At 54.2% G+C, this 27,606-nt stretch overlaps 4 protein-coding genes across 23 annotated transcripts; 2 read left to right on the plus strand and 2 right to left on the minus strand.

Annotated features, from left to right (window-relative positions):
* Nucleotides 1-8: 8 nt before the first annotated feature.
* AGPAT1 (1-acylglycerol-3-phosphate O-acyltransferase 1) lies at nt 9-9,457 on the plus strand. Of its 3 annotated transcripts, none has more exons than XM_027099428.1 (7): nt 9-121; nt 6,262-6,458; nt 6,689-6,822; nt 7,094-7,269; nt 7,425-7,520; nt 7,645-7,717; nt 8,212-9,457. In XM_027099428.1, the coding sequence occupies exons 2-7, from the start codon at nt 6,271-6,273 to the stop codon at nt 8,394-8,396; spliced, it is 852 nt and encodes a 283-aa protein (XP_026955229.1). In that variant the 5' UTR covers nt 9-121; nt 6,262-6,270; the 3' UTR covers nt 8,397-9,457. The 3 variants fall into 3 exon arrangements, with proteins under 3 accessions (XP_026955229.1, XP_026955230.1, XP_026955228.1); XM_027099429.1 differs by lacking the exon at nt 9-121 and adding an exon at nt 804-932; XM_027099427.1 differs by lacking the exon at nt 9-121 and adding an exon at nt 1,731-2,440.
* On the minus strand, nt 9,381-13,009 carry EGFL8 (EGF like domain multiple 8). Of its 11 annotated transcripts, XM_027099408.1 has the most exons (9): nt 12,132-13,009; nt 11,484-11,612; nt 11,148-11,270; nt 10,928-11,040; nt 10,732-10,827; nt 10,455-10,625; nt 10,285-10,364; nt 10,054-10,207; nt 9,381-9,754 (listed from the first exon to the last, which is right to left on the minus strand). In XM_027099408.1, the coding sequence occupies exons 2-9, from the start codon at nt 11,582-11,584 to the stop codon at nt 9,705-9,707; spliced, it is 888 nt and encodes a 295-aa protein (XP_026955209.1). In that variant the 5' UTR covers nt 11,585-11,612; nt 12,132-13,009; the 3' UTR covers nt 9,381-9,704. The 11 variants fall into 11 exon arrangements, with proteins under 11 accessions (XP_026955209.1, XP_026955200.1, XP_026955207.1 ...); XM_027099399.1 differs by having other exon boundaries at nt 9,381-10,207; nt 10,455-10,609; nt 10,732-11,040; XM_027099406.1 differs by lacking the exon at nt 12,132-13,009 and having other exon boundaries at nt 11,148-11,603.
* Nucleotides 13,010-13,131: 122 nt separating this feature from the next.
* Nucleotides 13,132-25,753, minus strand: PPT2 (palmitoyl-protein thioesterase 2). Of its 8 annotated transcripts, none has more exons than XM_027099414.1 (10): nt 20,543-20,761; nt 20,129-20,266; nt 19,428-19,621; nt 19,033-19,186; nt 18,473-18,568; nt 18,274-18,381; nt 17,390-17,473; nt 17,186-17,270; nt 14,102-14,156; nt 13,132-13,921 (listed from the first exon to the last, which is right to left on the minus strand). In XM_027099414.1, exons 2-10 carry the CDS (start codon nt 20,184-20,186, stop codon nt 13,778-13,780), a joined length of 978 nt encoding a protein of 325 aa, XP_026955215.1. In that variant the 5' UTR covers nt 20,187-20,266; nt 20,543-20,761; the 3' UTR covers nt 13,132-13,777. The 8 variants fall into 8 exon arrangements, with proteins under 8 accessions (XP_026955215.1, XP_026955213.1, XP_026955220.1 ...); XM_027099412.1 differs by having other exon boundaries at nt 19,428-19,643; XM_027099419.1 differs by lacking the exons at nt 20,129-20,266; nt 20,543-20,761 and adding an exon at nt 25,664-25,753.
* On the plus strand, nt 21,447-25,657 carry PRRT1 (proline rich transmembrane protein 1). The gene is made up of 5 exons (XM_027099395.1): nt 21,447-21,475; nt 22,234-22,537; nt 23,771-23,986; nt 24,342-24,527; nt 24,706-25,657. Exons 1-5 carry the CDS (start codon nt 21,447-21,449, stop codon nt 24,880-24,882), a joined length of 912 nt encoding a protein of 303 aa, XP_026955196.1. The 3' UTR covers nt 24,883-25,657.
* Nucleotides 25,754-27,606: the final 1,853 nt, after the last annotated feature.

The raw sequence follows: 27,606 nt of genomic DNA on the forward strand, positions 1-27,606 counted from the left end.
CTACAAGCCCCTGTCTTCCTTTTACTTCCTCTTTCAGAGAACGTCCGGATTCCTTTGGACTTTGGAGCGTATAGCTCCAAAGCAACTAATTGGCTAGAACTCGACGGAAAATGGAGGCCAGGTAAAGCGCGCGTGCGCAGTAGGAGGAGGGAAGGGGTGGGCCAATCCTATGAGAGTTGAGCTTTCTCTGGTCCCACCCCTTCACCGCTATATTGTCGCCATGGTGACTGCTCTACAATTGGCGGGATTTGGGGTTCAAAAGCCTTGTCTTGGCCTCATCCGGGTCCTCCGACTGCGGTCTCTCTCGACTGATTGGGCCGTTTTTTTCGCCCCTGATTGGCCGAGGTCGGAAAAGACGGCGAAGAGCTTGGAAAAGAGGACAAATGCTAGGGTTGCAGGGTTCAAAATGGCTCCGGCTTCCTTCGGTGACGTAAAGAGCAGAACTTGGGTCCGCCCCTCCCTCTTAGTGAAGAAGGGAGCAGAACTGGGATTAGCCCGACGTTTGGATGGTGCGAGCATCGATCTGCGGCGCTGGTGTTAACATCTCCCTCGGCTGGACGACTCAGCCCGCCCCTCTTTAGGTGATTTACAGAGCAGAAATGAAGTAAAGGCCCATCCCCTTTTTAATGTGACACAGAGTAGAACAGAGTTGCCCTAGACACCGTTTTAAACCTTAAGAGCCGAAAAGGTCTAGCTCCACCCCTTTGTGAGTGGGTGAAGAGGCAAGATCCACCCCCTTTTAGGCGACCCGCGGCGGAAAGGGGTTAGGCCCGCCCCTTCCTTCTTGTACTGTGCCCCGCAGAACTGGGGTCTTCCTCCTGGGCTGGACCCCTGGGACTTGGGCAAGCTGCTTCAGAGTTTGGGCCTTTCGTACGAGTTTGGGCCTTTTCTACAGTCACTGGCCCTCACTGTGGCTCAAGGAGCAGAACTAGGTAACAGTCCTCCCATTACCAGTGTTCTTTACATCTTGTTCCTCAGGGCGTGTAAACTCTTTCAGGGCAAAGGTATCTAGCGGGGGTGGAGGCCAGACACAAGCTGAGGGTTCTTCAACAACATCCTGATAAAAGGTCCCACGTGACTCAGTGAGGAACGGTGAGAAGTTAGGAGCTGCCTACGGCAGGGGAGGTTAGTGTTCGGGAAGCGTGTAGAGGTTTAGGGAAAAACCCTATTGAGAGGCAGAAGTGGAGACCAAGAAGGGAGGAGTGATGGAATGATCCTGATAAGGGGATGATGGGAGTATGGGGGAGAGGGCAGCAGGGGCTGGAGAGAGAGCTAGGCACATACTACAAAATTAAGGAGGCATGCTTATCCCAGAGGAATCAGCATTCTTCCTCACTTATTTTTTCAAGAAAGCAACCCTAATGCCCAGTTTCCACTGGAAGAAGAGTACATTTTTTCTACGTTGAGGAGAGGGGTAGTCTCAGCTTGGGTGAGTAAGGAGACTGATAAGAAGGAAGGAACTAGAAAAGAAAAGGTACTGAGGTTAAAGTACATCACAGAAGGAAACGGGCAGGGAGAGGGCCTGAGAGTGTCCCTTCTCTCCAAAGACCAGGAAGGGGTGGGGGGTGGGAGGAGGTCAGTGGAGGAGGGAGCTGGACTGCTGGGAGATAGTGGCAGGGACAAAGGGCAGAAACCAGACAAGAGGGCTGGAGGGTGAGGTGGGGTGAGATGGAGTCCTGGAGAGAAAAAGAAGAGAGGTGAAGAACTCAGAGCTTGGCATATAGTAGGTGCTTGATAAATATTTGTACTTGAATGGGGGGACAGGAAGAGGGAGATGGAAAAGGGTTGGAGTTGGAGGGAATAAGCAGCAGATGTGGGAGTTAAGGAGAAAAAAAGAAACAAGTTGACAATAAGAGGAGAGCTGATGGAGAATGAGAAGGAACGGGCCAAGGAAGGAATACAGCACCAAGGGACACGCAAGCCATGTGTGCTGAAAGGAAGTTGGAGAAAAGAAGGTGCAGCTGGAGCCAGAAAAGGCCAGAGAGACCGAGACAGAGCCCAGCTGAGCTCTCGTAGGGTGGAGCTAGCAAGAGGAGACTGAAAGATGTGGGGAGGAGATGCCTGGGTCCCCGGGAGGCGATTGGCAAAACAGGGCGCCCATCACCGCCCCCTACTTCCTGGCCAGCCCCGGAAACTAGCAGGCGTGGGGAGGGGTGGTGGGGGATAGCGGCAGCAGCAGCCCCAGCCCTCAGAGAGACAGCAGGAAGGGAGGGAGGGAGGGAGGGAGCTGGGGGGACAACCCCCCACCATTCCTACCGCTATGGGCCCAGCCTCCCACTCTCACCTCCCCTCCATCGGCCGGGGCTAGGACACCCCCAAATCCTGTCGCCCCCTTGGCACCGACACCCCGACTGAGGCAGAGACACAGCCACCCGCCACCACCGCTGCCGCAGCCTGGCTGGGGAGGGGGCCAGCCCCCCAGGCCCCCCACCCCACTGAGGTGGGGGCAGGAAAGGGATGGGAGGAGGAGGGAGGAGGGAGCTAAAAGGGATGTGGAGGAGGGGATGGGGAAAGATTGGGTCTGGGAGGGTGGGCAGGGGAGAGGCTTGGAGGGAAAAGGATACGGGCCGACTTGGGAGAGGGTTGCTGGGGAAAGGAGAGGGGGCCTGAGAGGGAGGAAGGATGGAAGAGACACGAGGGAGGAGAGGTGGAGACCTTGTGAACTTGAGATGGGGGTGTGGACAGGGAATCTTGGAGAGGAAAGCCCCAACACCTTCCCCAGTTCCTTTTCTTGCCCTTTGGCCCCACGTGACCCTTGCGGGGTAGTGGCAGGCAGAAGGCAGTTTAGTGCCCTCCTTTCCCCAGCAGAATTTGTTTCCTAGGGTTGCCCTGAGACACCTGTTTCTCTCAAGGCACGGGACCTCTTGTTTCTCAGTGGCCTCCATGCTGTGTTCGACCCTTACTGACATACAGATGCCTTGTGAGGGACCATGTTTTCTACATTGAGTGGGTGTGCCTTTGATGTGGTTTATGGCTTGTGTGTGGCTAGTTTGCCCTGTGCTCTCCATGGGTTGTGGAGAAATGATGTGTTGTCTTCCATCAGAATTGCCTGTTCTCATATCTTATGTCCGTGTCTCATGTCCAGTCTTGACGTGTTCACATGTGTGTGTTTTCATCTGTTGCATCTGTTATGTGGTTTCATGTTTCTTGCACATCTTATGTTTACTTTAGCATGTAGAGATCATACCTTATTTTGTTTGGACTCACAGGTTATGTGCATAGTCCCACCATATGCAGTCGTCTTCGTGTGTGGGATCTCGTGGCTTAGCTACTAGCGCACACTCATGTTGTGATCGTATTGGCCTGTTTATTGCATGTGTTTTCCCAGTCCCAATTCACACCGCACACATGTGTGCCCCTTCGCATAATGTGCTGATGTGACACGTCTACAGCTTGTGTGCTTCTGGTTACATATACTATTTATTTCATAATTTTATTGCCAATATATTTTGTGAGCTGTATGCTCATTAACTCACTTGGCACTCCATTGTGCTTATAAATCCTCGGACATCCCTGCTCTGGAGAGAGTCACTTAATGTCACATATTAGAGGAAAAGGTAACTGGGCCTCCATGTCCCTAAAGAACCATCCCCATACGCCTTACCTTGCTGACCCCGCTGGCCTGTGTCTCTTCATACACGTTACATCCGGTGCCTGTGAACAGTCCGTGTCCATGGAGCTCAATGCATAGCACAGCGTCAGCTCTGCCATGTACATTATCTGTCCCCCGCTCTTTGCACTGTTGGCATGTATTTGATGACAGCGGCATCTTTCCCCTGTGGCATGTTAATCCCCTTTCTGTATGTTTCTTTTGTGTGCAAGACTGTATGTGCCATCTTGTCTAGATTGCTGTCACTCTGCCTTCACCGTGACCCTGTATTGTGTATTTTTATCCAGAGTAGGTTACTGTTAGCCTGGTGTGCTCATTGCTTTCTTGGTGGCTTTTCTTTTCATAGTTAATAGTCCTCAAGAGGGTAGCTATCTGATTGGTGTTCAGAACTGTTGTCTCAATAATTATGGCTATGTGGGTATGTACACAGCCTTATAATCTGTTCAGCAAATGTTTATTGAGCATCTTCCCTGCTTCCTTCTGTCCTGGGCATTGGGAATAAGAAAATCTCTGTCCTCAAGCTGCTTACACGTTAGGGAGGGAAACAAAGATAACCTCAAGTGGTTACACCCTGTCTAGTGTCAAGATGAGTGGTTCTCAAACTTATGTGCACATCAGACTCACCTGGATGGCTTGTTTAAAATAGTATACAGATGCATGGGCCCAACGGCCTAAATTTCTGATTCAGTAATCTGGGGTGAGGTCCAAGGATTTATTTTTCTGCACTTGGAGAATCAGTGATCAAGGTAAAAGTGTAATGAAAACACAGGCCTGGAGGGGTTCAGGAAGACCTCCAAAAAGTGACACTGAACTGTATAAGGCAAGTGAAGAGGCAGAAGAACATTCCAGCCAAAGGGAACAGCGTGTTCATGGCACAGAAGCGTGAAAGATAATGGTGTGTCTGAGGAACTGAAGTAACTCAGTTTGACTAGAGCGAAAAGGCTCTTGTAGGGATGTGGCCAAAGGTGTAAGCAGAAGTCAACTTGTCAAGAAGGGCCTTTGGGCAAGAGAGATGCTCAAATTTGTGCCACAGAAACATCTGTGGTTGCCATGTGGAAGATGGATTGAAGGGGAAGAGTTAGGAGCCTGTTGCAAATAGTCCAGGGGAGAAGCGCTTGTTCCAACTTGCGGGGGCAGTAGGATGAAGCAACTCAGAAAGCCTATTGTCCTAGAGCTGGCAGAGTCCCATTTCCTCTATCACCTGTTACCTTCACCCTTGGCAATGGACTTACCTTGGAGCACAGCCCTTCTGTCATTGGAAGCGCGTGCCTTTGGCCTTGATACAAGTGACAGATATTTGCCTGAACACCATTTGTGTGAATTGTGACCCTGCCCCAAACCGTGGGGCAGAGTGGAGGAAGGAGGAAGAGCCTCTTCCTCCTGAACTCTTTCCTCTCCCAGGGCAGGTGGTGTAATGACCCTTTTACTCTCTGCCCTCCTTTTTTCGCTTGGTGAAGCCTTACACACTGCATGTCTGACCACATTGCCTGCAGTGTTGCTGGGAGGGAGGGAAGTGGGTGGTGGGATTTGTTTGCCTGTTTGTGGAAGCAGGATTAATAGATATAGGTATGTCCATGGGTTTATCTGGGAACAGGGAGCCTGCCTGGGTGGAGAAGGGTTTTAATGGGTATGAATTTACCATCCTTTATCGGTCATGGGTGTGATTGTAAGTTTGCGTATGTGTGTGAACAGGTCAGTCTTTGTATGGCTGTGTGTGTCTGAGTTTGCGTTAGTGACAAGAGCCTTTATTCTTGCCAGTCAGCCCCGGAGAATGTCTGTGTTTTGTCATTTCCACTGTATCTGCTGCGTGCTATGTGTGCATTTGTGTGTATATATACAGGCAGCAGCATAACCAAGTGGTTAGGAGCACAAGCTGCTTAGCTTTAAGCTAGGAAGTGCCTCTTAGGAGTCATATCACCTCAGGTAAGTTTTTTAACCTTTCTGGGTGTGTCTCCTTTAAAATGTAAATCGGGTGTTCCATATTTAAGGACTTAACGTAGTATATAGACCAGCCCTGTCCAACAGAACTATAATGCAAGCCACATATGTAATTTTTAATTTTCTGGTAGCTACATAAAAAAGGTAAAAGTAGCAGGGTGAAATTAATTTTAGTGTATTGAACCCAGTATGTCCAAAAGGTTATAATTTCACAATGTAATCAATATAAAAGATTATTAATGGGATAGTTTACATTCTGTTTTTCCTTCAAAGTCTTTGAAATCTGATGTGTATTTTATATCTCTAAGTACCCCTCAATGCAGACTAGGCCACATTTCACGTGCTCAGTTGCCATATGTGGCTGGTGGCTACCATATTGGACAGCAGAGGGATAGACCATTATAAGATCCTTACCAGCTACAAGCGTTAGCTATTATTAATGTCCTGTTGTTGTCTTGTGTCTGTGAGTTGTGGATGTCCATATCTTGTGTCTCATGTCTGAATGTATCTGGATCCTTCAGGGAGAGGGGTGGGAGAGCAGTCCTGAGCTCCCATCCCCACCGCCCCCATCCCAGAGAGGCTTTCTGGACAGGTTTTAACGGGAGCCCTGGCCCCCAGAGCCCCCCCAGACCCTGCCTTCTGCACCTTGCCCACCCCGTCCCCAATCCAGGAACCAGGCCCACTAGTTCTGTCCTTTGCCCCGTCCCCTGCAGGTGACCAGAATGGAGCTGTGGCCAGGGGTGTGGCCTCTACTGCTGCTGCTCTCCCTGCTGCTGCCCACTCTGTGGTTCTGCAGCCCCAGTGCCAAGTACTTCTTCAAGATGGCCTTCTACAATGGCTGGATCCTCTTCCTGGCTGTGCTCGCCATCCCTGTGTGTGCCGTGCGAGGACGCAACGTCGAGAACATGAAGTGAGGGGCAAGGGGTTTTGGGTGATGAGGGAACCTTAGGGTCAGAAGCAAGCAGGGGCTGGGGAGGGCACTGAGTGTGTAGGAGACACTGAGCGAGCCCAGGGACAAGGAAGCGGAGAAGACTGCAAAGATGCCCAGGAAGACGGGGGGGGCCGGGGAGGGGGGCTGGGGCCTGCAGGTGGACGGCAGCAGGTCCCGCGGGAACCCCTTGCCTTGTGGAACCTCCACAGGATCTTGCGTCTGATGCTGCTCCACATCAAATACCTGTACGGGATCCGAGTGGAGGTGCGAGGGGCTCACCACTTCCCTCCTTCACAGCCCTACGTTGTTGTCTCCAACCACCAGAGCTCCCTCGACCTGCTTGGTGAGCAGCCTCCCCTAGCCACGCCCATCCTCCTGCAGCCCTCCCTGGGATCCCCTCCCTCACCTGGGGCGTTGCCCCCTTGCTCCCCCTGCAGGCCTCTGCCTGGGGTAGAGCTGCCCTCATAAGCAAGATAATACACCTTTAGTCACCTTTTCTTACCTTCTGGGGCTTCCCCCACCCCTCACCCCCAGGTCTGCCTCTTCCTTTAGTTCTAGTCCCTGGGTGATGACCTGGGTGAGGTATCCTCACCCCACCCCCACCTCTGCCCTAGGGATGATGGAGGTACTGCCAGGCCGCTGTGTGCCCATTGCCAAGCGCGAGCTACTGTGGGCCGGCTCTGCCGGGCTGGCCTGCTGGCTGGCGGGAGTCATCTTCATTGACCGGAAGCGCACTGGGGATGCCATCAGTGTCATGTCTGAGGTCGCCCAGACCCTGCTCACACAGGATGTGAGTCACCCCGGGGGAATGGGGGTTATGGAGTAGAATAGTTGTAAATAAACTGATGTGCAGGGCCACGAGGCCTCACAAGTCCCATTACAGCATCACAGCCATTTTCTGATCCCTCCATATGTGTGTCTTCCTTGACTCTCTCTTTTTCCCAGGTACGGGTCTGGGTTTTTCCTGAGGGCACGAGAAACCACAATGGCTCCATGCTGCCCTTCAAACGTGGCGCCTTCCACCTCGCAGTGCAGGCCCAGGTGATTACTCCTTCCCGTCCACTACTGCCCCTCAAGCCCCCACCATCCCTTCCTCTCTCGGCAGAGGCTGGTCCTGGGCACCTCAGAAGGGAGCCGTGGGCTGATCGCTTTTCCTCTCCCTCAGGTTCCCATTGTTCCCATAGTCATGTCCTCCTATCAAGACTTCTACTGCAAGAAGGAGCGCCGCTTCACTTCAGGTGAGGGCTCTGTGCAGACCTGGGGTTCGGGGGTGGCCAGAAGGGCCATGGGAGAGGCTAGAGGGACATCCCCGTGGGGCAGGAGCTTCAGTCAGCGTCAGCACTGAGATGTCCACAGGATTATCTAAAGTGACCCCACATCAGCCAATAAGTATTTATTAAGCACCCCTATACCCTGCTAGATGGGTAACACTTGGTCCCTCCAAGAGAGGCCATTACTGTCTAGCCGGAAAGTTAAAGCCTGTGTGCGCAGTTACAGCATTCGGCGGTGGGGCCGGCAGGGTGCTGAGGTGCCTGGGCTGGGGCTGGGGAAGGCTTTGCGAGCGAGGGCCTCAGAGAACAGGTGGCAGCTGGTAAGCTGAGGGGGAGTTGTCCACGGCAGAGAACTGAAAGGTTGAGCAGGGAACTAAGCATCAGGAGAGCTCGGAAGCCAGGCGCCACCTGTGGGCAGAGTCCCGGTACACAGGCCATGATGGTGCTCACCCCCCTCCCAGGGCGATGTCAGGTACGGGTGCTGCCCCCAGTGCCCACAGAAGGGCTGACACCAGATGACGTCCCAGCTCTGGCCGACACAGTCCGACACTCCATGCTCACCGTTTTCCGGGAAATCTCCACTGATGGCAGGGGTGGTGGTGACTATCTGAAGAAGCCTGGAGGGGTGGGCGAGGCCCAGCTCTGAGCTCCCTTCCCATCTACCCCCACCCCCCACCGCCGTCTCCACACCTACCAGCCCAGTGGGCCCGAAGCTGGGCCAAGCCCTGTTCCTCATTTCCCCTCTCCCCACCTGTTCTCTTCTTTGGAATCTTCAACTTCTGAAGTGAATGTGGTTACAGAACCGCTCCCTGCCCCCTTCCCAGCACCGCCCCCCAACAGACTCTTGCCTAGGTGCGGCCTCCACTCTGAACCCCACCTTCCGTGCCATCCTGTCTGTGGGACAGTTGCCTCCCCCTCATCTTCAGTGGTTCAGCCTACACAAGGGTAGGAACACTCCATTCTGTCCCCAGTGGACCCTCTTCCTTTGTGGTCTTCTCTACCTCTCCACCCCACATTGGCCAGTGGATTCATCCATTCTGTGGAACAATTTCTCACTCCCATGTCCACGGATTCAGTGGACTCATCCATTTGTGAGGATGACTCCTCACGCTGTGGCTGGAAGCTGATGCCTGGAATACTTCTCCCAGGCTCATCCTGGAAACATTCCTCAGCACCTTCTCCCTCCTTCCCGTGGAGCCTCCTGTCAGTGGGGGCTGGACTCTGTCACTCAGAGGTCTCATCCCTGCCCTTGTCCAAGTGCCCAGGGTTGAGCACACTCTTGGATGCCACATTTCTGCTTCCCCTCATCCCCTGGGTATAGTTGTTCAGTGGTCCTGGCCCCACCAAGCCCCCTACAGCCCTGCTGTACCATTCTAACCAGACACAAGGGGAAGAGGCAGACATCAGGTGCTGCACTCACTTCACCCTGGGGAGTTGGGGAAAGGAACTGAACCCTGGCTGGAGGGGATGGGAGGGCTTTTAATTTATTTCTCTTTCTTTTGAGGCTTCCCCTCTCTGAGCCAGTTTTCATTTCCTCCCTGTGGCATTAGCCACTCCCTGCCTCCCACCCCAGACCTGTGCTCACAACCACGGAGGTGGGCTGGGAGCAAAAGGAGAGGGTGGGACCCAGTTTTGCGTGGTTGATTTTTATTAATTATCTGGATAACAGCAAGAAACCGAGAATAAAGATTGAGAGAGATCTGGGCACTTTCTGGCTGCGTTTGTTAAGGAGTTAAAAAAGCAGTTCTCCTCCAGGCCCCTGCCCCAGCCGGAAGACTCGGGCAGGCCAAGACAACCCGCCTTCCTCCTTTCTTCAGCTTTCCAAAGTTTCCATTGTTCATTGCTCCTTAGTGGCAGATAGCCTTATCTGCAGCTCCCCAGCCGGCCCATCCCAGAGGATTAGTGGGTCCAGTTTCTGTACAAATTAGTGGGGCAGGGGCTCTGCAGGGGCTCCTTAGCTCCGCCGATTGAGGCCTGGGCCCAGGCTGTTGTCCTCGCAGGAGCCTGGTTAATGACAAGGAGACAGGCAGACACATTGACTGTGGACTTCTTGGATGCCTGGAGTGGGCCCTGGACACTGAAGGATTGACAGTCTCGCTCACCAATAAGTGGAACCACCAAGTTGGAGACAGACCAGGAGAAGGGGTGGTAAAGTGCGGGACTCTGGGGAAGGTATGGGGTGAGTGAGTGGAGGAGAAGAGATTTTGGACAAGAGAAAACTGAGTTGGGAAAAGGTGTCTGGAAGAGCTGGGGGCAGCTGTTGGGAGATGGGGGTCCCCACAGAGAGGGGCATGGGGACTCACAGGCACCTAGCCTCTCCTCCAGCAGCAGAACCTGGTCACTGAGAGACTCAATCCTGTCGCCTCGGCCCCACAGCTCTGCCACCTGTTCGGGCTGCAGCTCTTCTGGGGGCATGGGCAGCACTGCTCGGACCCAGGCTCCAGCCTGACTGGCCCACTACAAAGGAAGAGACACCTCAGGGTGTTGGGGGTGCGGTCTGCCACCCAGACTTGGCCCCAGGCATCTCCACTCACCTGCTCCAGCCGCTCCAGGCGCCCTCGCAGCTCGCGAATCTCCCGCCTCAGGGCACGCTCATCGTGTCCAGCCTCCCGAACTGGGACAAAGGAGCGAGCCGAGAGTGACCACTGCCCTGGCCCCGCCTCTGGTCCGGCCCTCCGCGTGCCCCATGCACCCACCCACTCACCGGCCACGCTGAGGATGCTGGCACTGGTTGGGGGCTCTGGGGCCCCTTCTCCGCAAGTGCGCCCGTCCGGGCCCAGCACCAGGCCCTGGGGGCAGCCACAGGTGAAGCTGCCTGCTGTATTGAGGCATCCGTGCGAGCAGAGAGTGACGCCAGCCCTGCATTCATCCACGTCTAGTTACCGGAAAGAGGAGGGGGCTGAGGGGGGCGGGGCGGAGGTGGGCACCACAGCGGGTAGGGAAGTTCTGGCGTCACCCCGAGGGAGGGCGAGGCAACTCACCCACGTGACAGTGCTTCCCACCCCAGCCCGGGGCGCACTCGCACTGGTCCGGCCGGACGCAGACGCCTCCGTTCTGGCAGGGCTTGGCGCAGATGGCTGCGGGCGCAGGAAGCGGGGTTCAGAACCGAGCGGAAGGCCTGGCTCTCCAGCCCGGCCGGGCGCACCTCCCCCGAGGCCTGGGAAGACCCAGCCTCACCTTCGTCACAGGTGAGCGCCCCGGGATGCCGCTTTTTCCAGCCCTGGCAGCACACGGCGTGGGTCTGCTGCACCTCCCTCCTTACCTCCCGCCAAGCCACATGGTACGTGGTCCTGGAACACAGCGCCGGTCTCTGGACATTGGCATATGGGTCCTGGTCCCGGTTCTGGGGGTTCGTTCCTCTTGAGAGACCCCAGAGCCCAGGCTCCCCACCCCTCACCTGTAGGTGCTGCAGACACGCCTTCCAGAGCAGAGAGTCAAGTAGGGCTTATATACGGGTTGGCTGTAGGACTCGTTGTAACGGAGTGGGACCACCAGCGTCTGCTTGGAGCAGACCCCCTGACTGCACCCATGCGGGGGAAAGTGAGAGGCATTGAGTGGGCCAGGCCCTGGGGAGCCAGGAGCCCCACTTCCCTTCAGGCTCCACTGAGGCCCCACCCTCCCTAAAAATGACAGCCTCCCCCCCATTCTGAACTTTGTTTTGCCACCTGTGAAACCCCAGCCCCAGCAGGTTTCATGAAGACCTCACCCCTGGCCCTGCCCCCTCTGTTATCACCTCTCTTTGAGGGATCCACCCTTGGCCCCCTCGCCTGTCATCAGTAGCAGGAGGAATGAGAGTCCGCCTAAGACAGTGCACAGCTCAGCCCTGGACCCCATGTTTCTCCTTGACTTCAGACTCTGCCAGCTGCAGGCAAGAAGAGATTAATGGAGGTCCTTCCCCTCTCCTGTTAACTTCTCCAGTTCCAACCCTTCCAAGAGCAGTCTGCTGGTGCCCTTTAAGTGGGGCAGGACATTCATTTGCACGCTTGCACTAGCCACCAGGATTGTCTACATCCGCAGTTACAGTTAACTAACACCCCCCTTCCTTTAGCACATCATGGTCCATGCAGCACCATACAAGCTCACAGCCCGACACACTCCCTCCACCTCCCCGCATGACCCTCCTGTCTCTGACGTGCCCTCTTCCATCCTAATCCTCCTACCTTCAAAATATCAGCTATGCACCATTACACCCCTTTACACCTTGTACACACCCACACACCTGGAAACCCCACCTTAAACACATTCCTGCTACCCTCACGCACCCACACCACCACATACACCCTGGACCCACTCCCCTCACTCAGACAACACACCCAACTCACACTCAACTCTAAGACTCTGAGTGACCCCCAGTCTTTCCTCATTGACGTTCTCTCCCCACCTGTCTTTCCCCCTCTCCTGGAGACTTCAGGCCACCGGCCTCAGAAGCAGCAGCTCAGACTGGTGGGCGGGCTGCGCGGGCTGCAAAGGAGAGGAGGGGCGGGCCAGACAGAGCCCTCCCATTCCTGCCCCCTCCCACAAGCCTCCTCCACAGCTGGAGCTTGGTCAGTTCAGTGGGGTCCAGATCCCACTCCCTTCACCCCCCCCAGCCAAGCAGAGGGCCCCTCAGAAGTCTCTTCTCAACCCTACGAGGCCCCTTATTTTTGGAACTCCCCCAAATCAGCAGAGACTACTAGCTTTAAACACCAGCAGCACCCCTGGCCCTTGCCCTCCATCCTTCAACCCAACACAGACTAGGGAAGAACTGAGGGGCAGGAAAAGTCAGAGCTGGCAGAGAACAAAGTGGGGTCAAGTCATGAGAGAAAAGGCAAGAGCAGATGAGAAAAGAAAGAAGGGTGCGGTGGGGACTGCCCAGGGCGGTAAAGGGAAAATTGCCCCCATTTCTTGATGACATTTGTTAGGGCCTGGTGGGGGGTATGCAAAGTTGAGTCAGCCACCGCCCCCCATGCCAGAGCAGACAGGGCCTTATTGTCTCCACCAAGATTCCTTCTTTCAGGAAGAGGAGGCTCATTGTCCAGCCCCTCACCCAGCTCTGGCCTACAAAGGTCAAAAAGGGGCACAACAAATGCCTACCCTGACCCTTAGCCCCCTCGTCTAGCCTGGGGGCTGGCTGGCGCATTCCACCCATGAGGCTGGGGCCCAAACCACTAGAGCCCTGGGCTCAGCCCCCCAATCACAGGCTGGGACAGGAAGAGAATTGTCCTCAGCAGGAAAGAACCCGCAGAGAATCAGGAACCCACACAGAATGGGCATTGAGAGAGCGGAAACACCAAGGGGGTCCCACCCCAGACCAGGCATCCGGGCACCCGGGCCTCAGGCTCTCCATCCCCACCCTCCCTGGGGAGCCAGGTCTCCCTCACCTGGAAATGAGTCAAGCCAAACTGAGTAAATGGAACTTTATTTCCATAAATACAGGGGTAACACCCATTCAAGGGTAGCTAAAAGAGGGGCTGGAGCCTCAAAGAAACTGGGCTCCCCAAGGGCACCCCAATACTGAACATAGGGACTGGGGGATCCCCAAACCTGAGATGGGCCTCACGGGCCACAGATATTCCCCAACACTGACACTTCAAGAATGGAAATGTCCCCATAGGGGAGCCTCAGAACCCCACTCTCATGGGTGGTCCTTCCTGGGGGTTGGGAGGGCTCACAACAGGGGAGTTCAGACAAACAGGGAACATGGGGAAAACAGAAGCTAAAAATGTCCTGAGTGGCCTGGAAGGAGACCCCTGTGGTGGGCAGGAGCTGGATTCTGCGCCTCTGGCCAGAGTCGAGGAGCAGCCACGAGTACACCTGGCTTCTCACTTCCCGAGCTTGGCCTTAAGAGGGTGGGGGAGCTTGCAGCGAGCCCCAAACGAGAGGACACGAGATGGCGGAAACCAGGATTTTCCTTTCACAGAAGAGCGGAGGAAGGGGCCCTGGGAGCCCTGGTTGGTGGGAGAGCGATGAGGTGGTCACGGGCACACCAGGGCCTGACATCCAAGGCTACCACTTGGTCTCTGGGCTGGGGAGTTCCTGAGGGATCCCTCAGGAGAGCCAAGGTTCAATGCAGGTCTCATAAAGGGTACGGTTGGAGTGCCAGGCCGTGTGGGAGATCCCAGCCATTGGACACCTCACTATGGCCCCCCGAGCCAGGAGAGTCTTCAACCCAAAAGAATCCCGCAGATAAACCTTCAAGGTGGGCAAAGGGGCATGGAAGAAAGACATAGGGAGGACAAAGTAAGTTCCTGCTGGTGTCCCAGACCCCCTCCCCACAGGGTGAACCTTTCAACTCCCGTGTCAGTGGCAGAGAGAGCCACGGACAGCTGGGACAGTGCGTGCAGAAAGGGAAGGTAATTCCAACGAACTCACCAGTTGCTCCTCCATCTCCAAGACCGTCTCATTTGCATCATAGAAACCAAAGAAGCTACAAAAAGATTGGGGGGTAAGGGGGAGGTTATCAGGAGAGCTGGAGAAAATCAAGGTGGGCTAGGGTCCTTCAGGAACTCATGGCCTGTTGAGGACACAAGCAGCAAGGAGGACACTCAAAATACCAATATTTAACTGGGTATCATGTACCTCATGAGGTGATGCACTGAGGGTACAGCATCACTTCTGCAGAATTCCCATCAAAAATGCACAGTCTGAATCTAATCATGAGGAAATAGCCAACAAATCCAAACTGAGGGACATTCTATAAAACAGCTGGCTCATACGCTTCAAAAATATCAACGTCGTGTACAAAGACCAAGGAAGTAATCCAGATTAAAAGGGACTAAAGAGACATGACAACTAAATGCAACACAGGATCCTGGGTTGGATCTTGCACTGGATTTTTTTCTATAAGGACAATTGGGAAAATTTGAATAAGGTCTACAGAGTACTGTATCAATGTTAATTTCCTGATTTTGATCATTATTGTGGATATGTAAAAGAATGTCCTGTACATAGAAAATAGACACTGACATACTGAAGTTTTCAAGGGTGAAGAGATATCATGCAACCTGCTCTCAAATGGTTCACACACATACTCCGTACATATATACATATGTGTGTATATATATATGGAGAGAGAGAGAGGGAGGGAGGGAGAGAGAGAGGATGCTAAGGTAAACTCGGTAAGATGTTAACATTTGGGAAACCTAGGTGAAGAGTATACAAGATTGCTTTGTACTACTTTGGTAATTTCTTGAGTATGAAATTATTTCAAAATAAAAAGTTCTTAAATTTTTTTTAGTTAAGAATATTTAACTGGCATGGGCACTGAGTGGACACAGGCCATAAATAACTGAACAAATGCCAGCATGGGCTATGGGAGCAAAGAGGAGAGGCTACTACCCTAGTTTTAGAGCATCAACAAAGGCTTCCCAGCGATTACCCTGGACTAAGGAAGGCTGTCCCAGGCAAATGCAACAGCAAGAGCAGCACAGAGGTAAGGCACAGCTGGGTGCGGGGGGTGCTGGGTTGGAGGCCTGGAGGCCTTGTTGAAGGGCTGGATTTCACACGGTAGGAAAGCAGTAGGGGCACAAAGACCTGGATTTTAAACTCCAGCTCTGCCACACACTCCCCACTGTGTGTGGTTGATCATGTTGCTTATCTTCTTGGCCCTGCATAAGAATACCTCCTTTGTAGAGAGGAAGCAAAACATTGTGGTTGGGCTTCCCTGGTGGCGCAGTGGTTGGGAGTCCGCCTGCTGACACGGGTTCGTGCCCCGGTCCGGGAAGATCCCACATGCCGCGGAGCGGCTGGGCCTGTGAGCCATGGCCGCTGAGCCTGCATGTCCGGAGCTCCGCAATGGGAGAGGCCACAGCAGTGAGAGGCCCGCATACCAGAAAAAAAAAAAAAAGAAAGAAAACATTGTCCTTAAGTCAGACAGCCTGACTTCACCACTTAACTAACTCTATGAATGTAGGCAGGTTATTTAATCTCTTTGTACTTAAGTTTCCTTATATGTCAAAAGAGGATAGTAGTAATTACCCTATAGGGTTGTTGTGAGAATTAAATGAGCTTTATTTGAAAAGTACTTAGAATAATGCTTTGGGACATAAAAGGTGCTATATAACCTTGAGCCATTCTTATCTTCACAGGATTGTTTGAAATGAGATAAAAAATAAATTCCACCTCTAACTATTATAAGGCATGTCACTCATTCACTTAAAACCTTCCAACGTGTTCCTCTCACTCAGAATTTTCAAAAAGCAAGGGCCATGGTTGCCAGGGGCCAGGGAGGGGCAGGGATGAGGGAGTTGCCGTTCTTTAAAGGGTATGGGGTTGCAATTTGGGAAGGAAAAAAAGGTTCTGGAGATAAATAGTGGTGATGCTTACACAAGAATGTGAATGGACTTGACGCCACCGAACTATACACTTAAAAATGGTAAAATTTTATGTTGTGTATATTTCAGGAAAAAAAGGGGGGGTGCTTACTGTGCCCCACAAAGGCTCTCTGTAACTGGCTCCCTGCTTCCTCTTTCACCTCCTCTCCCACCCTCTCCATAGCTCTCTGCACTCTAGCCACATGGGCCTCCTTATTCCTCAGACCTGCCCCAGGGCCTTCGCAGGTGCTACTCCTGTCCTCTGGGTTGTTCTTCCCCCAGTTTGATGCACAACTCTTTCCCTCACTTCCTTCAGTCTCTGCTCAAATGGCAACTCTTCCAGAAGGACTTCTCTGGCCACCAGCTAATATAGGTCGTGGCCATCCTCTAATCCCTTCCCCTGCCTTATTTTATCACCACTTGGCATATAGATTTACATTTATTATCTGTCTCCCCCACAAGAATGTAAGCTACATAACACCATGGACTTCTCTTTCATTTACTACTGCATCCCCAGGACCCAGAACAGTGCCTAGGCACACAGAGTATTTGTTGAGTGACTAAAGTAGATCAGGTGACATTTCAGATCACTCATGATGATCAAAGGCAGGCACAGAGTGCCGTGAAGCCATGGATTTTCCTGAGGAATAGGATAGAGGGGATGAGCTGGAGGCTATTACAGTAGTCCAGGTAAGTAAAAGCGGTGGTAGGAAATGTGATTACATGGCATGTGGAACCATACACACGTACCAATGTCATATTCCTGGTTTTGATACTGTGCTGTAGTTACATAGGATGCAGCCATTGAGGGGAACTTGGTGATGGATACACAGGACCTCTCTAAACTATCTCTGCAGCTTCCTACGAATCTGTAAATATTTCAAAGTTACAAGTTTTTACAGAGGGGGGTTGGTAGGGATGGAGAACAAGCAGACTCTACCTAGTAGAGTCAGCGGGGCTTAGTGACTGGCTACATATAAGAGGCTAGGAGATGACTCCCAGGTTTTGGTCTTGGGTGACAAGATGAGTGGAGGGTAGGGGTATTACCCAGTGGAAGCAGCAGGCCAGTTTTAGAAATGAGATAAAGACTGGTGGGGGCTGGAGTGTCCTTAGCCAATCTTCAGGTCACACAGTCCCTTATTACCTGGACTGCCAGGGGGTAATGACACCATCATCAGGGCCCCCAATCAGCACCAGGCGGCCCACACGAAGAAAGTTCTTCCGCCAAGCTGCAGAGTGGGAAGAAGAGAGCCTGAGTCAGTCACAGGGGTCAGGCCAGGTTGGAGAGGGGAACACAGGGGGTCAGAGAAGCAGAATATGGGACCAGGGTAGGAGCCTGGGGTCTTACCAGTGGCATTGGGATGGTCTCTTTCCCCATTGATCAGGGCCAGGAAGCTGCTGGCATTGAGGTACAAGTCATCATGGTGGGGGTCTGGGTACAAACAGCAGTTAGAAAGGTTGTCAGAGAAGCAGGGAGAAGAGGCAAGACCAGAGGCTGGAAGACCAATCTGGAGGCTAAAGTAATAGACAAGGTGAATAGTAATATAATAGTAGCCATGATAATTGTAAACATAATAGCAAACACCTTTTTCTAACACCTGCTATGAGCCAGATACTGTTCAAAGTACATTACATTCATTAATTTATTTAATCCTCATAACCACCCTGTAAGGTATGTACTATATCATTATACAGATGAGGAAAATTGAGTCACAGGAAGGTTGAGTAACTTGCCCAAAGTCATGCCGCAGGGCCAGGCTTCAAACCCAAGCAGTCTGGACCCAGCAGCATCCATGGTCTTAAAAACTACACCAGGCGTTTGCAAACTATGACTCATTAGCCAAATCCAGTTCACTGCTTGTTTCTGTAAATAAATTTTATTGCCAACACAGACACACTCATTCATTTACATAAGATATATGGCTGCTTTCACATGACTGTGGCAGAACTGAGTGGTTGTGACAGAGACTACGGCCTGCAAAGCTCAAAATATTTACTATCTTGCCCTTTAAGGATACAGTCGGCCGACCCCTGCAGCAGGCTATACTCTCTAAGGCAAATAAGGTGATACACATAAAGCATTTTGAACAGTGCCTGTTCACATAGTAAGTGCTCAATAACTGTTAAGTTATCATTATCATTGCTGTTGGTTATGGTAGAGGTGGGAGCAGCAGGCCCTATCCTCCAGGATGCCCTTTCCATGGAGGCCCCAGTTTGGCATGTCCTACTCACCATGCCAGTAGTTACAGATGGAGAATTCCTGGCCCCAGGGGCTATAGCAGATGCGGTAGAGGTTGGACCTCATGGAGGTGGGGAACAGCCACTTCAAATAGTCCGTGTCTGGCAAGAGAACAGCAGTGCCAGGTGGTTCCAAACTTGTGTCCTCAAGACTCAGGGTCCCCCCCCCATGGAGCCCACAGTGCCCACTCACCTCCATACTGTCCCATCTGTGGAGAGGAGAGAGAGATGAAAGAATCCACATTGTGGTCATCCATCACAGACAGCAGTGCCCGGCATACCAGGCCCCCTGCAGGCGGAACACCACATTGGGCAGGCACTTAGGGACAGCCGGACCAACACTGCCCCCCGTCCGCACCCCACACACACACAGTGTACCTAAAGGAAACTGAAGCCCAGAGAAGGCACACACCGTGTCGAAACATCCACGTCATGTAAGTGACAGAGCCAGAATTCGACACTGGGCGTCCCGACTAACTGTAGGGTGCTTTTTACTGTCCCACTACCTTTTATGTCCAAGAACCATGGGTAATGGGCAAAGAAAGGGGCAGCAGTGCAGGGAGCCTCCCTCCCACTCAGGACACACACAGAGATAAGACCCAGGTACTGAGGGAAGTCAGAAAAGGAGGGCTCAAGTATCAGGGCTCTGGCTGAAGCAATGTGGCTCAAAAAAGGGAACACTAGGCAATGTCCCTCAGATAAGGATCAAGCCTCAGATAGGGCTTAGGAGCTGGGGTGGGAGACGGTGCCTACCCTGCGAGTAGCAGATGAGATGCACCCCTTGAGGGGCCTTTGCCATGATGGGGGCCACAGCCTCTCGGAACCCTTGCACCTGTTCCCACAGGGGCCGCAAACTCTCTCTCCCATCGAAGAGATCGAGCACTGTCACCACAGTCCCAGGGTGTGTCTGTGGGAAGGGGGCAATGCCCCAACCGGGGATGGACGATGAAGCCCCTCCACACCGACCCCTGGCCAGCGCCCACATGCCTATTGTGCCCTGCTAGAACCATCTCTCGTCCCCAGACTTTCCCCATGCCAGCACCAGCTCCCCGAGGAAGTTGGCAGGCCCAGCATTCAATTCCCCATTCTCCTTCCCCAGCCTCTGTAGACGCCACCAACGCCCCACAACCGGAGGTCCCCTGCCAGACCTCGTTGATGTATTCCAGCAGGTGGCGGAAGCTGTACGAGCTGTCAAAGAGCCCATGCACCACGATGACCGGCTTGTAGGAAGCCCGATGGGGCGCGGGGGTTGCGGGCAGCAGCAGCAGCAGCAGGAACGGCAACAGGAGCAGGAACCCCGCCGGGGGGAGCCGCAGCCCCGGGAGCCCCAGCATGCTCCCGCCTGAGAAGGGGGCGATGAGGGCCTGTGAGAGAGATGACAACACCCCCTGCCTTCCGAACAGACGCCGGCAATCAAGCCTCCCCTGCCCGTTCCCACACCAGGTCCTTGTCACAAAATATCCTACTTTTACTCTAGTCCTCTCCCCACGAACACCGCCCCCAACCACATTGTAAACGCACTGACGCTCACCCAAGCCCCGCCCCTAACTCAGCGGGGACTCTGTCCCCAGGCCAGCATCTTCCTAATGCATCATCCCAGCCAGGCAAGACAGGGGTTTTGCAAGAAAGACCCCTGAGCAGCAGCGCAGGACCCCTGGAGAGTGCAAAGGCCCACCTGGCCTGGGTCCGTGAGCCTCGCTCTGCCCGCTGTTTACTTCCCTGAAGCTTGGAACCCACGTGGGGGAGGGGAAGGGTGTAAGGAGAACGCGCGCAGGGGAATGACGGATGGGAGAGGGGAGGCTGCTCAGGGTCGCACTCAGCCGTCACGTCCGGGGCTTTCCCTACCAACCGTGCCAGTGTCCCCCGCAACGCAGGCCCGAGACTGGAGGGGCAATGGAACAATCCATTGCGCCGAAAGAGCGGGGGAGGAAATAGGTGGAGCGATCCACTTAGACCGGCGGGGAGAGGCAGAAGCAGCAAACATGTCCTGGGAATTGAGAGACTGCCTCTTCAGTCCCTGCGGCAGCAGCGACCCAAGGGTCCCATTTCCCGGCCTTGATTCGCCCTACTTCCCAATTCAGGCGTCCGGCTCCGCAAAGGAACACGGAGTTTAGTTCTCTTTCCCCAGGGAGGCGCTGGGAGAACAGACTGGGGAAAGGTAGTCCTTCGCAGTTCGCCGTCCGTCTGATGAGGGCTGAAGGTAGCCCAGGCGGCCCCTACTCCTAACCCCTTCCCTCCCGCCCGCGCCGGATCTGCGTCTTACAACTCTTCATCCTGAAGTGCTTGTAGTGCCCTTGTTTCCAGAGACACGGAGAGCCCTCGAGGCCCCTCGAGGTAAAAGTGCAGCTTGGCCCAGTTTCTTCTGCCCTACTCTACTCCGGGGCCCATCTGTGACACCACCCCCGTCCCCCAGGGGCGGAGGGACCCTAGGGCAGCGCTGACTCAGGCTCGTTTGCTTTCGGATGAGTCTTTCCACCAGAGCGACTCCACAGCCCCGCCCTGAACTTGGAGCTCCTTGTGGGCGGCTCCTTACTCAGACCTTCCCACTCGGTCTGGACTTCTGAACTCCAGGCGTCCCGCACCTCTCCACCTGTGACCCCTACCGATACCCAGGTGCCCGGGTTAGGGCTTTTACTTAGCATTTAAAGACGTTTCCCTTGATTTAAAAAAAAAAATCGCAACTTCTCTGAATTCCTCTCTCTATTCACAAGGTCTTTGCCAGTCTAAGTCTCTCCCAATAAAACCAACTTGCGCCCCGAGCTGTGTAGAGGATGGGGTGGCGGTAGAGGGTTCGGGGCTCACGCGAACGCGAACGCCTTAGAAGCCAAGTGAGCGGTATGGGGCTGTGATCTAAATCTCTGGGGCCTGGGAATCGCCCTGGCAAGCGCCTCTCTTACAACTCTGTAGTTTCTGCCTGGAGTCAGAGGGGAAGGACAGAGCTCCGGAGAGCGACTGCCTCAGACGGGGGCCGGGAAGTACTAGTCTAAAGGGGGAGGGTGGGATGGGTAATAATGACTCCCAGTTACGTTTTTGCAAAAAGCCCAACTCTGGTCAATCTTGGCTGACTGCTGATCTTCACCCCCTATCCCCACGTACAAGCTCCCAAGATACAATAAGCAAAATAAAAAGACTGCAGTTACCGCTGTGCCCCCAGGTCGACTCAGGCAATGGCGCTGCGTCTTGGCGGGGGTGGTGGGTGGGTGGGATTTCAGGAATGGATCTGAACACTGAGGGCCCTGGAAGCTCTAAGAAGCCCAATAAGTAAAAGGGGGAAGGGGGACCAAGCACGTATTCCCAAACCGAGCTGCCAGCAATAAGCAGTTGATCCGTCGCCTCCTCCCAGCGGGCTTCAGCTCCTTCATCCTGGAGAGGAAAGGTATCTATATATCCCCCAAGCTTCCTCTTCGCCCTACACTGCAACCCCCAGCCCCCAACACACCATAGGCCTCCTACCTCTGAACTGCTATAGACCAGAGCCTCTCACTTTACCTCCCGATTCATCCCAGGCCAGGGTGGCAGGTCAAGGTCATAACCCTGGGAACTTTTCAGGCCATGGCCGGCCTCAACTCTGCACACGGTTTTTTTCCTCTCTCTATTTTGTTTTGTTTTGTTGTTTGTTTGTTTTTGGTTTTGTTTTTACGGTTCTCTCTCATACAGTCATCTCTCCTACAGAGGGGAAAACTAAGAGCCAAGGATTTGGGAGAAAATCCTGAGATCTTACAGGGACTCTGAGGGAAGCTGAGGAGGGGGAGGCCTGACTGGGTTGAACAAGATCCAGAGGGAACTGGGGTATTGAATCCACTGAGCGCCTGTTCGCTGCCTCCACAATATAATCACTACGGCCAGTCTTGGAGGGGAAGACTCTAGAGAGTTCTTTCTTCCTCCTTCCTTCCCTTAGTACCACCCGCCTTGCTTGGTCTTGCTTGCCTCCCAGTTTCCATGACAACTCCAAAGGAGCCCAAACTGGGGGCTTGAATGCCGGGGTGAGAGGAGGCGAGACGTAGTCCAAAAGCGGAGACCGAGTGGGGATGCGTCTGGAGGATTCCCCCTCCCTCGCCTCGGTCCCTTTAAGCTCCCCCCCTCCCTGCTTTCCCTCCGCCCCCCGCCGCCACAGTCTTCATCTCTCCATCTCTGCGCTGCTGCCGGCTGCGCAATCTGCGCACCCAGACTCCGGTGCGAGCCAGGGATCCTGACTCCAGACTCCGGTTGCACGGATCCTGTCCCAGCGAGACAGCAGGCATGTCATCCGAAAAGTCAGGTAGAAAACAACAACAAAACCTCCAGCCCTCTCCAGTGTCTCCTGACTCTTCCCCCCCCACCCCCTCCCTTACCCCTCCCTAGCGGTTGGTTCTGTTTCATTCCCCTTGTATCCAGCTCTCCACACCCCGACCCCCAACCCCCCTCCTCTTTTTATATCCCTCCCTTCTCTTCCTTTCCTCCTGCCAGTCTCAGCCTCAGTCCCTTGCCAACAACATGGGTTAGGGGGGCAGGTTGAGAGGGCGAGGGAAGTACAAGAGTGACTTAGCATCAGCCAGGTACTGCATGGATAGCATCATTGCAAGTGACAGATGGACAGATGACACTGGCTCGCGTGGAGACATCCAATGGGGAAATATGGAGAGATGATCAGATGGGGGTTGCCAGGGGAGTAAAATCCAGAGGACCCTTCTTTAATCTGTCCTAAAAGTGGTACTGAGACTCCCTAAGAGACTAGGGCACCCCCTCCCCACTGAAGGAATGGCAGAGAGGAACATGTTATCCTACCTGTGTTTATACAACTGTTGAACTGAGCACATGTTAACAGTGTTGCATGTCTACACACGTGCACACACAGGACCAGCTCGCATAGGCTAGCCCAAAGGCTGCCATAAGCCAAGGAGCATATGAATTTGGGTCTGCAGGTTAAAGCTGTGTGCCCATTGCTGAAGAAGGGAGAGGAGCAGAAGAGAGTTATGACCTCAAAACTAGATTGAAAAGCGGGGGCGGGGGGGGGGGAGCTGATGGCCTAGATACAACCTCTCTGCTGCCCCAAGAATGAGAGGTGGCTTCTCACCCATCTCCTCTCTGTCTCTCCCATTATCTTCCTCCATCCCTGACCCCCTGTGTCTCCCCCTGCCCCTCCTTATCTCATCTGTCTTATCTCTCCCCACACCTCTGCTCACCGCCCCCAGGCCTCCCCGACTCAGTCCCTCACACCTCTCCACCACCCTACAATGCCCCCCAGCCCCCGGCCGAACCTCCCGCCCCGCCCCCACAGACAGCCCCTTCCTCGCACCATCACCACCACCACCACTACCACCAGTCTGGCACTGCCACCCTCCCGCGCTTAGGGGCTGGGGGCCTGGCTTCCGGGGCCGCCGCTCTGCGCGGTCCCTCGTCCTCCGCCACCTTGCCGAGGCCCCCGCATCACGTCCCGCCCGGCCCGGCCGCTGGGGTACCCCCACCCGGCTGCGCTACCTTGCCCCGCATGCCACCCGACCCTTACCTGCAGGAGACTCGCTTCGAGGGCCCACTACCCCCGCCGCCGCCCGCCGCCGCCGCCCCGCCCCCGCCGGCGCCCGCTCACACTGCCCAGGCCCCGGGCTTCGTGGTGCCCACGCACACTGGAGCGGTAGGCACGCTGTCACTGGGGGGCTACGTAGCCCCTGGTTACCCCTTACAGCTGCAGCCTTGCACTGCCTACGTGCCAGTCTACCCGGTGGGCGCGGTGAGTACGGGGCGGACAGGGGCTTGGGGGAAGAGGGGGGATGGAACAGGACCTGGAATTGGGGACACACTGAGGGGCTGGTGGGATAGAGAAACAGGGCCAGGGGACCAGGCGGCGTTCTGGGGCCAAGGGAGAGGAGAGACTAAGGAAAAGCCTCGGAATGGGGCGAGGCGGGGAGGGAGTGGTCTGGTGGTCAGCTGGAGTCAAAGATCAAGGCCTGGCAGGGGAAACAGCCTAAAAGTCCAGAGGAGGTTTGAAAGAAGGAAACAACCCTCTTTCTCTGCCAGACGTGGAAAGTTGGTGGGCTCAAGGAGGGTAAGAGTGACGTCTTCTCCCCACAACCTTCCTTCCACAGCCCTATGCCGGCGGGACCCCGGGGGGAACGGGAGTAACCTCCACGCTTCCCCCGCCGCCCCAAGGCCCAGGGCTGGCCCTGCTGGAGCCGAGGCGCCCGCCCCATGACTATATGCCCATCGCAGTGCTGACCACCATCTGCTGCTTCTGGCCTACGGGCATCATTGCCATCTTCAAGGCAGTGCAGGTGCGTGGGGGGGGTGGGAGGGGGAGGGAATGGAGGCGGAGTATGGAGAGGAGGGCTCACTAGGTCTTCCTTAATCCCATGGAGTGCTGGACGTTTTGGGGAGCACCTTAGAGGGAGACTGAGGCGTGCGGCCGAGGTAGCAGCTCTCTGATCTGCTCTCCCCCACCCTCCCCCGCAGGTGCGCACGGCCTTGGCCCGCGGAGACATGGTGTCAGCCGAGATCGCTTCACGAGAGGCCCGGAACTTCTCCTTCATCTCCCTGGCCGTGGGCATAGCAGCCATGGTGCTCTGTACCATCCTCACCGTAGTCATCATCATTGCTGCACAGCACCACGAGAACTATTGGGATCCGTAAGGACGCCTGCGGCCCGGCCCCACTCTGCGCCCCTCGACCTCCCAAGCGCGTTTTGCCGTCAAGCCGCGGATCCAGCGGGCGCCCTGCACACCCGCTTCTGGGGCCACCGGACTTGGTTACATCCTAAACTAGGCCTCTACAGAAACTCTCGCCTTGCGGGCACGCTCCGAATCCAGTTCCTCAGGAACCCCGCCAAAACCCACACTAACAGGGACGCCGCTTCCTGGGATTCCGGCCAAATGCCGGGCCCCTCAGTCGCTCCAGGCCCCCAACCCCTCTAAATACAGCGCCCCCGGCCGAACTCCCTCGGTCACTGCTCCCCAGCCTGGAAACTTGTCCCTAAAGCCCCGCCTCCTGTATAGGCTCCGCCCCGGCTCTGATAAAGCCCCGCCTCCAGGTCGGCAGGCTCCGCCTTCTTTTCTTCCCTGCGGGGTGATTCAGTCCGGTGATTGGGTTTGTGGCGCCAGGCCTCGCCCCCTTACTGACAGACTCCTCCCCTTTGCCCGGCGCGAGAGCCGAGCCCCAGGGTAGCCACGCCCCCACGCTCACTCCCATTTTTGCGAGTACAGTTCCGTTTCTCCTCCACCTCATCCCCGCCTCTTTTCTTGCTAATCCCGGAACCTCTGTCTACTTTTGATTTTTTTGGAATGAGATTTGGGAGGTTACCGGTTTCAGAACCTTCACCCTGGGATGAAGATTAGGTCCCCGTTCTCTGTAAATACTCCCTTCCTCCTATCCCAACTCCTGGGCGGTCGGGCAGAAGGGAACCTAGGGTACAAACCTTCCAGTGTCCGGAGGGAGCCGGTCCCTCCCCGTCCCCTCGGTAGTCCTCACCTTGTTCTGATCTGTGTGTGAGTGTGTGTGTGAATTTCTGAAAGACAATATTAAATAGATTAAGTGGATTTATCACATGCAACTCCGAAGACTGCAGCCTTGCAAAGACCCTGCTTTTTTGGTTTCCCCTTTCACCTCCCCTCATCTCCCCTTCTGGGGCATGGGGAAAGTGGGGGGAGAAAACTGACAGAGACAAAAGTGAGAGGAGACAGATTCCCAGGACACCAGAGAGACAAACACAAATATGGGGCGAAGGGGCCTCCCTGGGAATCCTACTGGGGAAGACCTTGAGATCCATCCTTGGTAGGGATTTCTTTACCCAGCACAGCTTTTCCACTCCTTACCAGACTGGGCTTAAGGCTTTGGAGAGGAGGGAAGATTTACAAGCAGACCCAGGGATCTATCCCCAGAACTCCAGGAAGTCAGGAGGAAAGAAGGCAGACCATTCTGAAAAAGTTGGCCAGGGGTAGGGTGGCATGGGGCAGGGAAAAATGCCATCTGCCCACAGCTGTTCCTGCTTGCAGGCTGAAGGGTGGCAGACAACTTGGATTAGCCCTACTTGGTGTGTTGTACCAGTGTAGGGAAGGCAAAGGAAGCAAAGAGCTGTGGGAGTCGGGCTCCTATAACAAAAATACCATCACTGGATTGCTTATAAAGAACAGAAATGTACTGCAAGCCTGAGATCAGGGTGCAGCACAGTCAGGTGCAGGCCCTCTTCTGGGCTGTAGACCTCTCACTGTATCCTCACTTGGCCGAAAGGGCTAGGGAGCTCTTTGGGGTCTCTTTTATAAGAGCACTAATCCCACTCATGAGGGCTCTACTCTCATGACCTAAGTACCTCCCAAAGGCCTCACCTCCTAATACCATTGTATTGCACATTAGAATTTCAATATATGAATTGGGGGAGAGGGGAGGGCACACAAACATTCTGACCAAAGCTGAGTGCCAGGGAGGAAGTCCAGAGCCTCTCAAGTCTGCCTGGGGCTAGTTGCTGTCTCCTATCCTGAGATCAACCAGGAGACCTCTTGGGGAGGGGGAGGAGACACAAGCGTTGGGCTTGGTATCTTCAGTTGTACACCTGCAGGACAGGGTCCTATCTTGTATTCTATGCAGGATACTGCTGAAACATTGTCCGAGACAGCAGGTATGAACACTGAAGCTCATGAAGTTTATAATCTAGAAGGAAAGCCATGCACTGTGATAGGAGACATGGGATGAGGATGGGATGGAGTATGGAAATCATGGGTTCTCCTTTGGATGTTTCAGGTTTCATGTGCCTTCCGGACCCAATTTCGTGAAAAAAGAACTGACATCTGCAACTTGCACTTCCTCACTACCTACTCACTTTTCCCCTGTTGAATAGGGTGTATTGTTGTCAGAAATGTCTTTCTTTCATACCCACTGCTTCTTAACCCTTTGAAATGCGCTTCCATTCCCAACTCTACTGAAATTGTTCTTTCAAACAGTACGCAATGACCAAAAGTTACCAGGAGCCAAAATCAATGGCATTTTCACAGTACACTGCCTCTCTGAACCCTCCCATGTGCCCTAAGTATCTATATCTGGATTTCTTTTCCCTTCTCTGAGAATTTCCCTTGCAAAAATCTCGTCCACTCCAAAGTCAGACGTCATTTGTAACCAGATGCTTCTTTGCTACAGACTGAATGTTTGTGTTTTCCCAAAATTCATCTGTTGAAGCCTAATCCCCAATGTGATGATGGGGCATTTGGGAGATGATTAGGTCTTGAAGGTAGGCCCTCATGGATGGTATTAGTGCCCTTATAAAAGAGACTCCAGAGAGCTCTCTTGCTCCTTCCACCATGTGAGGACATAGCTAGAAGAAGGCTGTCTATGAACCAGAAGGAGCTCTCACCAGACACTGAATCTGCC

This window comes from Aethalodelphis obliquidens, unplaced genomic scaffold, assembly GCF_003676395.1.
Source record: "Aethalodelphis obliquidens isolate GAN/ISIS:26980383/991018 unplaced genomic scaffold, ASM367639v1 scaffold131, whole genome shotgun sequence".
Taxonomy (NCBI): Eukaryota; Metazoa; Chordata; class Mammalia; order Artiodactyla; family Delphinidae; genus Aethalodelphis; species Aethalodelphis obliquidens.